Source organism: Chelonoidis abingdonii, chromosome 21, assembly GCF_003597395.2.
Source record: "Chelonoidis abingdonii isolate Lonesome George chromosome 21, CheloAbing_2.0, whole genome shotgun sequence".
Taxonomy (NCBI): domain Eukaryota; kingdom Metazoa; phylum Chordata; order Testudines; family Testudinidae; genus Chelonoidis; species Chelonoidis abingdonii.
In genome coordinates, this window is record NC_133789.1 from 14465113 (window position 1) to 14476183 (window position 11071).

At 40.5% G+C, this 11071-nt stretch overlaps 1 protein-coding gene across 1 annotated transcript in view; it reads left to right on the top strand.

The window, feature by feature from the left end:
- MYO1D (myosin ID) overlaps window positions 1–11071 on the top strand; it is a 351948-nt gene that overhangs the window by 173235 nt on the left and 167642 nt on the right. The window contains exons 18-19 of the mRNA XM_075059626.1: window positions 836–980; window positions 1687–1791. Coding sequence (XP_074915727.1) covers window positions 836–980; window positions 1687–1791 — 250 coding nt within the window. The remainder of the gene's footprint in view (window positions 1–835; window positions 981–1686; window positions 1792–11071) is intronic.

Sequence of the window (11071 nt, forward strand, 5' to 3'; positions counted from 1 at the left end):
CCAGCCAGTAAAACAGAAGGTTTATTGGACAACAGGAATACAGGTTACAGCAGAGCTTGCAGGCACAGTCAGAACCCCTCCATCGAGTCCTTCTGGGCTTTCAGGGTGCTTGGATCCTAGCTAGGATACCCTGAATTCTGCCCACACAGCCCCAAAACCCAAACTGACCTGCTCCTCCTCCCGCCGGCCGATTCCTTTTTCCCGCTTCCTCAGCAAAGGTGCTGCTCCCCCTCCCCCCTGCCTGGCTCAGGTTACAGGCTTAAAGATCCTGTCCCTCACCTAAAGACATCCCCTGCTCTCCCATTCCCCACACTGACAGCCCCTACTCCATCACACAAGGCTGCCCTCATCTCCTGAAATATGCGCCAGGGAGTATGTGTAAACTGAGAAGGGGTTATTTCAAGTCAATTAGGGATACCTACATGGGGAATTAGGGATACCTAGATTCAATTAAGGGCTGTCATTAAAGGGAAATGGGATAGCTGAGCCAAGAATTTGGCTTGCAGAACCTTTGTTACTGGTGATGTGCTAACAGCCCAGCATGGTTCTTGGATTCCAGGGCATGTTTACAGGACTAGCAGGTAGGAAAACATTTTATTGTGGAATTGGAGACAATAAACATGGAGTTCCATGTTTGTCTCCAATATTGTGATGCCATCTCTTACAAAGTCACTAAGTGTGTTGCTTGAAAAATGACTTCAGCTGAATAATGGCAGCTAGAAAAGTCTGTTTACCCCGACCCTCCCAATGTAAATCACGTAAGGCTCCAGATTAGTCTGGTCTTGCTATGGGGCACAGATAAACTTTGGAGTTGATTTCTGTTTTGTTTTTTCAGGTGGAGAGCAAATGTGCTCATCAAGAGCATCCCACCAGAAGATCTGCCTCAGGTCAGAGCTAAGGTTGCTGCCATGGAATTGTTGAAGGGTCACCGAGCAGATATTGGGCTACAAAGAGCCTGGGAGGGTAACTATATTGCATCGGTGAGTGCTGTGATAAAAATGTTCAGTCTTTAGTCAGTGCAGCTGAACAGGGAAGAGCTTCCGTGGTGAGGCCTAAGGGAATCAGGAGAGGAGAGTCTGAAAACTGTGTGTGTTCTAAAAATTAAATGCATTCCAACTCCTCCAGTAAGAAGTAGTCTGTAAAACATTTCAAAAAGGTTCCAACTTTTACTATGCTAAGAACTATAATTTTGTAAATACCAAACCTTATTCTCATTATTCTTGAGACCACTGTTAATCAAGATACCAATTAATATTGTCAGTTGACTCTTCCAGTGGCCAGAGATACGATGAAAAATGCAACATGAGACTAAAATTGCAGTAGTTAGGCTGGAAGTTAGATAATAGCATAAACGGAAGATCTAGGCAGAGAAAAATGCTAAACTGTCTGCCTCTGAGTGCGTAGTGGATATCTCCTTATGCATCTTCCTCAAAGGTAGTTCCAGCTTATTAGAGCCTTCCTTTTCCCCTTAAGCCCTTTGTTTCTAAAAGGTCCTTTAGAAAAGCATGTAAAACTCAGGATGCTGTGTTTCTGTACTGCAAGGAAATGACGGGTAAAGTCTCCTGATAAGGGAATGTATTATAGACTTCTTGGTGAGCTTACCATTTCATCAGGCCTAGGTTGACAAAGCATGATTGCTCTATTTGATAATTAAGAAAAATTATGTGTCTTTGTTTGCTCTTCCAGAAACCAGATAATCCTCAGACCACAGGCTCTTTCATGCTTATTGCCAATGAGTTGAAGAGGAAAGACAAGTACATGAATGTGCTCTTCTCATGTCACGTCCGCAAGGTAAACAGAATGAGTGGTTGATAGAGGAGGAGAAAAATCTACAGAAAGTCAGAAGCTAGGCTGGGAATAGAAATGCCACAGGCTAATTTTCTTGTGGCTGAAGTGAAGTTTTCTGATGCTAAGGATGAGGAGAAAATATTTGAATTCTGAGCAGCCTTTTCTGTTCATTTGTTACTTTAGGGAGATTGAGTTTGTAGTAGATATTTTATCTTCTGTAATATATCAGGTGGAGTTCAAAGCAGCAGCCCGAACAGAAGGCATGTCATTGAAGGTTGCTTTTCACTAAAGCTCACAGGCACTGAGTAACAAACTATTCTCTAAATTCCTTTGTGATCTAGCTCCATCTAGGTTGCCTTTCCCTAGTTTGTTTGTGAGACGATCATGCAATACAGTATCTAAAGCTTTACTAAAGTCAAGAAATACCACATCTACTGTGTCCCCCCCCCATCCACAAGGGTTATTAACCTGTCAAAGAAACCTGTCAGGTTGGTTTGACATGATTTGACTGTTACTTGTCACCTTTTTATCTTCTAGATGTTTTCAAATTCATTGCTTGATTATTTGCTCCATTTTCTTTCTGGGTACTAAAGTTAAGCCGACTGGTCTGTAATTGCCTGGGTTGTCCTTATTTCCCTTTTTATAGATTGTCACTTTATTTTCCCTTTTCCAGTCTTCTGGAATCTTTCCCATCCTCTGTGATTTTTCAAAGATAATCGCTAATGGCTCAGATATCTCCTCAGGCAGCTGCTTGAGTATTCTAGGATGCATTTCACAGGCCCTGGTGACATGAAAACATCTAATTTGTCTAAGTAATTTTTAACTTGTTCTTTTCCTATTTTAGCCTCTGATTCTACCTCCTTTTCACTGGCATTCACTGTGTTAGACGTCCAATGACCACCTACCTTCTTGGTGAAAACCAAAACAAAGAAATTGTTAAGCACCTCTACCAGTTCCACACTTTCTGTTACTGCTTTTCCGCACTCATTGAGTAATGGGCCTACCCTGTCCTTGGTCTTCCTCCTCCTTCTATTGTATTTGTAAAATGTTTTCTTGTTACCCTTTATGTCTCTAGCTAGTTTTATCTTGTTTTGTGCCTTCGCCTTTCTAATTTTGTCCCTTCATACTTGTGTTATTTGTATTGGGGCTGTCAAGGCAATACAAAAAATCATGGCAATTAATCACACTGTTAAACAATAATAGAATTCCATTTATTTAAATATTTTGGATGTTTTCTACATTTTCAAATATATTGATTTTAGTTACAACATAGAATACAAAGTGTACAGTGCTCACTTTATTTTTTTAATCACAAATATTTTCACTGTAAAAAACAAAAGAAATAGTATTTTTCAGTTCACCTAATACAAATACTGTAGTGCAATCTCTTTATCGTGAAAGTTGAATTTACAAATGTAGAATTTTGTACAAAAAATAACTGCATTCAGAAAGAAAACCCATGTAAAACTTTAGAGCCTACATGTCCACTCAGTCCTTCTGCAGCCCTCACTCTCACAAACAAGTTTGGTTACAATTTGCAAGAGAGAATACTGCCTGCTTCTTGTTTACAGTGTAACCTGAAAGTGAGAACAGGCATTCGCATAGCACTGTTGTAGTCAGCGTTGCAAGATATTTTTGCCAGATGCGCTAAAGACTCATATGTCCCTCCATGCTTCAACCACGGTTCCAGATGACGTGCATCCATGCTGATGACAGGTTCAGCTCAATAACAATCCAAAGCAGAGCAGACCGACGTATGTTCATTTTCATCATCCGAGTCAGATGCCACCAGCAGAAAGTTGATTTTATTTTTTGGTGGTTCAGGTTCTGTAATTTCTGCATCTGAGTGTTGCTCTCTTAAAACTTCTGAAAGAATGCTCCAAACCTCTCAGATTTTGGACAGCACTTCAGATTCTTAAACCTTGAGTCGGGTGCTGTAGCTATTTTTAGAAACCTCTTATTGGTTCCTTCTTTGCATTTTGTCAAATCTGCAGTGAGTGTGTTCTTAAAACGAACGTGCTGGGTCATTATCCGAGACTGCTGCAACTTGAAATATATGGCAGAATGAGGGTAAAACAGAGACATACAATTCTCTCCCAAGGAGTTCAGTCACAAATTTAATTAGCACATTTTTTTTAAGGAGCATCATCAACATGGAAGCATGTCCTCTGGAATGGTGGCCAAAGCATGAAGGGGCATATGAATGTTTAGCATATCGGGCATGTAAATACCTTGCAACGCTGGCTACAAATGTGCCATGTGAATGCTTGTTCTTACTTTCAGATGACATGGTAAATAAGAAGCACGCAGCAGTGTAATGAAAACAACTTTGTCTTAGTGATTGGCTGAACAAGTAATAGGACTGAGTGGACTTTAGTGCCTACAGCTTTTACATTGTTTTGTTTTTGAGTGCAGTTATGTATCTTTGTACATAATTCTACTTTTGTAAATTACACTTTCACGATAAAGAAATTGTACTTCCGTACTTGTATGAGGTGAACTGAAAAATACTATTGCTTTGTTTATAATTTTTACAATGCAAATATATGTAATAAAAAATAATATAAAGTGAGCACTGTACACTTTATATTCTGTGTTGTAATAGAAATCAATATATTTGAAAACGTATTCAATATTTTTGGATGTTTTTCTACATTTCAATTGGTATTCTATTGTTTAACAGTGTGATTAATCACAATTAATTTTTTTGAGTTAATTACTTGAGTTGACTGTGATTAATTGACAGCCCTACTTTATATGCATGCTTTGTACTTTGAAATAGGTTCTACTTTTTGTGGGACTCTTTTTGAGTTTCCGATCGTTGAGCCAGGGTGGTCTCTTACCATACTCCCTTTGTTCTTGCGCCCTTAATAATGTCTCTTTGAAAAACTACCAACTGTCTTCAGTTGTTTTTCCCCTTAGACTTGCTTTTCATGAGTTCTTATCTACCAACTCCGAGTTTGTCTGCCTTCTTTAAATCTATTGTCTTTATTTTGCTGTTCTCCCTCCTACCATTCCTTAAAATCATGAATTCTGCCTTTTCATGATCACTTTCACATAAAGGATGGTTGTGTTGATCTGTGTCTAGGAGATTGTGCTTAAAGAGTTGTGTAGGAAGCAAATAAGTGTGCGCTGAAGTCAGCGGCTGTGTGTGTTTGGGGGTATTGTGTATGTTGGTTGTGGTGTTTGTATCATTTTGTGTGCGCACCTGTGAGGTTGTGCTGGGAGACTGGCCCATCACCTACACAAATCAATCAATCCACTATCTGTGTAGTCTCCCTTATACAATCAATTAAATTGTTGCATGCAAATTAGATGTAGAGTAAGAGTGGTGATTTGTTATTACCTGTGATATAATGGTCTAGGACTCTTCGCATGGCAGAGGTACATGCTTTACTGTAGCCGTACATTGCACATGTAATTGATAGTCAAAATGGCTGGACTTAAAAATTTGGTAGTAACACCACAAAACCCGGTGATGATTGAACCTAGAGGTGTACTGAACACAGAGTCCCCAGCCATGCTAGTAGCTGTTTCCATCACATCACACTGACTTAGCAGTCATTCTAGGCTTCAGAATAACAGTCTTGAAATCTTATCAAGTAGATGAAGGTCCCAATCCAGCAAACACTTAGATTCATAGATTCCAAGGCCAGAGGAATGTTGTCTTCTAGTCTGACCTTCGGTATTACCCTGGGCCGAGAACTTCCCCAATATAATTTCTAGAGCAGACCTTTTAGAAAAACATCCAATCTTAATTTAAAAACTGTCAATGAGAGAATCTACCATCATCCTTCATAAGTTGTTCCAATGGTTAATTACTTTCACTATGAAGAATTTACCCCTTATTTCCAGTCTGAATTTCTCCAGCTTCAACTTCCAGCCATTGGACCGTGTTATACCTTTGCCTGCTAGATTGAGGAGCCCCCTAATCTTCTCTTTGTTAAACTGAATAGATTGAGCTCCTTGAGTTGTCACTATTATGCAGGTTTTCTAACTCTTAATCGTTCTCGTGGCTCTTCTCTGAACCCTCTCCAATTTATCAGCATCCTTCTTGAATTGTGGATACCAGAACTGGACACAGGATTCCAGCAGTGGTCACACTAGTGCCAAATACAGAGGTACAATAACCTCTCTACTCCTACTGGAGGTTTCCTCGTTATGTATGATGATAAACCCAGGCCATTTGGGAACAGCAGAGGAGTAGAAGGAAGATATACTGGCCACTGGACAAGCAGATTTCTGTTCCCTGAGTGACCAGAGCATGGGCTGCTCCAGGCTAATGAGAACACTTGACTCCAATTAACCTGCTAAGAGTCAGGTGAGGCTGTTAAGCACCTGACTCTAATTAAGGCCCCTCTGATACTATAAAAGGACTCATTACAGTCAGGCCGAAGGAAGCCAGGGAGCCAGAGGAGAGGAAGTGTGTGTGAGGGACTGGGAAGAAGAGGCGTGCAAAAAGTCGAGAGTGAGTGGGCAAACTGCTGGAGGACTGAGAAGTACAAACGTTATCAGACATCAGGAGGAAGGTCCGGTGATGAGGGCAAAGAAGGTGTTGGGAGGAGGCCACGGAGAAGTAGCCCAGGTAGTTGTAGCTGTCGCGCAGCTGTACCAGGAGGCACTCTAGACAGCTGCAGTCCACAGGACCCTGGGCTGGAACCCAGAGTAGAGGGTGTTCCCGGGTTCTCCCCCAATCCTCACAACTCCTGATCAAATACAGGAGGAACTGACCTGGACTGTGGCTTCTACCAGAGGGGAAGGTCTCTGGGCTGTTTCCCAACCCACAGGGTGAATCTGTGAGGCGAGCAAATCCGCCAATAAGCGCAGGACCCACCAAGGTAGAGGAGGAACTTTGTTACAGTATCTAAGGATCGCATTAGCCCCTTGGGCCACAGCATCACACTGGGAGCTCACATTCAGCTCGTGATCCACTATGACACCCAAATCTTTTTAGAGTCACCACTTCCTAGGATAGAGTCCCCATTGTGGAAGTATGGCTTACATTCTTTGTTCCTAGATGTGTACATTCACATTTACCCATATTAAAATGCATATTCTTTGCAGGAACCCAGGTTAACCAGGTGATCCAAATTGTTCTTGTCCTCATTATTTACCACTGCCCCAACTTTTTTCATCTGCAAATAGATTTTCTAAAATAGTAAAGATTGTACTTCATTAAATTACAGGCAGACAAAGAACCAATTAAAAATTCAAATAGGGTAACATTTGAGATTTTTATAAAGGGGCAGATTTATTTTTGTTGTGGTATGTGAAAAGAATTCTCAGGAGTGAACACAAATTATAGGCGTGAATCTGTTATCCCTGTAGACCCTGCCGCTAAGTTCCCAGTGCCACAAGTATTAAAAGATGGCTGTTCTCAGTTTAGTTTAGTTTTATCGCATCAGTCTCTCATCACTTTGATAATAGTTAATGCAGTCCTTGGAATGCAGGGAGACACAGTAGCCAAAGATAATGTTTTTACCCCTCATTGCCTATCATCAATGCAAATACAGCACCCTTACCCAGAAGCTGAAGGTCATTTCATTGCTGGAGAAAACTGCAGCTTATCCAACTATGCTTTTGAAAGCAAGCCCAAACTGTAATTGGAAAATATTGAAGGGAGCATGGGATTATAGAAATGTAGTACTCTGATTCTACTTTATAGTTTTAATATTCTATCAGTGACTTTTTGATCATTTTTGAAAGGTTAAATTGTTGGTAACTTAATTTTATGGAGTTACGGTCAGAATTATTCTGCGTGCAAATGGTCAGTTGTGGAATAATATCATGTTAGAATTCTTGAAACTATCAGCAAGGAAAGCCCATAGGCGGAAGATTGCAGCAGAATTTGCATACAGTCCTAAAAATACATTCTTAGAGCCCTGTGGATATGTGCGGACCATTTTTGAGGATTGTAGATCAGATGCAGATACAAAATTTGTATCCGCACAGGGCTCCATACATCAACTTATATCCTTGTCCCCATTCTTGAGGATCTGTCAGACACCATCCAGGTTATCTAGTTGATGAGTGTGGGTACACCTTTAGGAGTCTATAGCTCCAAAGAGTATGTGTACACTGCACCTGGGAGCATGCCTCTTAGCCTGGGTAAACAGACTCCTGGTAGCTCTGCTTGAGCTTGTGTGCTGAAAATAGCTGCATGGATGTTGAAGTGCCAGCAGAGGCTTGGGCTAGCCACCTGAGCTTGGACCTAAGGGAGCAGATAATTCTAGCTCGGGTGGCTACCCCAAGCCTCTCCTGGTGCTGCTATGTTTGCACTAGCTTGAGTCAAGCTAGCATGGGTCTGGCTACCCTGGCTGGGAGGCATGCTCCCAACAGCAGTGTAGACATAGCCAAAGAAACTGACAGCAGCAGGTTGAACTAACAGAACTTTTATCACAGACGAGACAAACTTTTACCAGTGCAGTTACTGAAAGCGTGATTGAAACTTGGCTTGCAGAACCTGTCATGTTTCTGTTGAATACAGATGTGTCCTGCCTGCACCATTACTGAAAGCATGACTGATATTCTGCAAACCAGGTTTTAATCATGTTTTTAATAATTGTAATGAAAACAGCTTTAACCAATCTATTTTAGGGGTCCTGCCAAGTCAGCTGTACCAGCACTGTAATTAGAACTGGTTGGGAATTTTTTTGACCAAAACGTTTTTCATCTGAGAATGCCAAGTTGTTAAAACTGAACCTGTTTGTTGGGAAAAGATATAGGTTTTGACAAATTTATCATTTCAAAAACTTTTTTTGAGGAAATTTTTTTTGGAAAAAATTAAAGGTAAAGAATTAAATGTTTCAGTTGACCCAAACACCCACCACACCCCCCTCCATTTTTTAAATTTTCAATACATGAACGTGTTCGGAATCTCCACACTTTTCCCAGGATGGGAAAACTGTTTCCCATTCAGCTCTAGTTGGAATTAGCGGTGATTTGTAAATTTTTGCCATTGTAGACATGGCCAAGCTGTTTCCAGTTCCAGCTGAGCGGTGGTGGGAAACCCTTTGCTTACCACCATTTTCAGGAAATTGACCCATTGCGAGCTTGGGTGGAGCAGCAATACTGCTTCCTAGTGGCAAAAGTGTTGATTAATATGAGGCATATCTGTCCAGGTAACAAGCCTGGGAATTGAACCAAAGTGCAGGAAGTTTTTACTGGACTTTAGACTTTTTTGTCACGGTAAAAGTTACCCATACTCAATTGTTTTGAGATGTATGATGTGAATAATTGTAAAATATTCAATGTGAAAGCAGTGCTAGGCGGGATAAATGGTTTTAAACACCATTATATTTCTATGATGGTGATAAAACGTGTCTGCTGACATGTTTTGTGTGAGTCAGTTCATTTAAAGGAACCAACGGCAGTTTTCACTGTTGCCGAACTTGTCTAACTTGTAAATTGAAAGTTAAATTTAAGAAGTCAGTGCAGTGGATTAGCTAAGAAACCCATCAGCTGGAAGTGAGATGGATTCTTAGTTAACTTGTTTTAACTGTCTTGATGGTCACTACTTTTGCCTCATTGAATAATGAAGTGGAATCCATCAGTGGGAGATTGCCTTCCTGTTTGTTGTTTGTATTCAGAATCTCATTCTTCGCAGTTTGTTACTTACTGATGTTATGGAATACACATGATTATAATTCTGCCTCTGCAGTCTCAGTTAATGCCAATCCTGGAGACTGATACCATAACAGGAGCTGTTAATATGTGAATTACTCGCCAGTGATACTAATTATCTTTACCACACTGTAGCTGTTTTATTTTTAATTGTAAGCTATCACAGCTACTTCCAAAAAGAAGATTGGAAAATATCCCCTGGACATGCTGTTTGGGAGAAACACTTAAATGAAAATGTTTAACAGTTTGAGAGGGAGCCAGTTCCAGGGAGAATGGTGAAGGGAAGCAGAGGAAGACAAATAATGCTTTTTAAAAATAGCATTTCCACAGCAGGCTTCGTTTGTCGCACAGTCCTTGGAAAGATGAGATCGGAAGCTGCATTTTGACCATGTTTTCACATAGACTGGGATAATCCCTGAATTTGCCTTCTGTGCGTTTTCCCACCCCATGGGTTGGTCCTGTACGACTTTGATTCTTGTGTTTGCATCCAGGTTAGAATTACCAGGTTTATAATCATTAGGGCTCTCTTAAACCCACAGAAGTGATTATTTTATTAGAGAAGTATGTTTGATATGACTTTTAACTTGAACAACTGCACGTGATAATTAAACAAGTAATATTTAAGTATCGGGGGTAGCCATGTTAGTCTGTATCCACAAAAACAACAAGGAGTCTGGTGGCACCTTAAAGACTAACAGATTTATTTGGGCATAAGCTTTCATGAGCAAAACTCCACTTCTTCAGATGCATCCTCCTTGTTAGAAATAATGTTCTTGCATCTGCTGGCGTTTTTTCCTTTCTTACCAGAACATGAGCTGTAGAAAGGTTATCTTAGATTAATTCCTTAAATCTTTTTAGGACCGAATGGGGCTGGATTTCAGAGTCCAGGATTTCTGTTTGCAACAGTGACATTTCCTGCTTCTCTCTCACTCCTTGTCCATATTCCCTCAACCCTGTTTTGGAGTGACTACCTTACAAGATAATAGAATTCAGCCTCCAAAACCGTTAAATCTTTAGGATCACTTCTGAAATGGGGTTCACATTGGTTGTGATTTTTTGAAACATGGGACTGCACTAAGAGTGCGACAAATATTTTATATACACCACTGAACATTCTACAGATGGTAATAATTTTCAGTCCGCATTGACTGGGTTAGAACAGACAACCTGTTACAGAAGCAAAGGGCTCCATATCCATATTCTCTAACTACACACTTGATAAACAAGGAGTGATAAGTACAGAACTATTGTATGTCTCCTGTTTCTTACACATAAGGCATAAGAAACCATTTCTCAGGCTCCAGTGACGGATCCCTGTCCAGGCTGACAATTTCAGAACCAAGGAGGCTCCCGTAATCTAGTATGTGAGCTACAGGATTCTCTGTGTTCCCCAAAAGAAACAGTCCTCTGACTGCAGTGATGTATCCTATTTTCCTGTAGTGTTAAAGATAAAGATTTTAATTTTCTACTGCTGAACAGTTGTATATAAAAATGAATTATAAAATTCTTTCTAACTAGTTTACCCTTCCTTTAACTCTCCATAAACCCGTTATTCCCACATGTATTGCCGTTTGCTGTCAGCACACAGAACGCTGTAATGATCTTAGAATCATAGAATATCAGCCTTTGGCAAGCCTTTGGCAAGCAGAAGCCCAGGGAC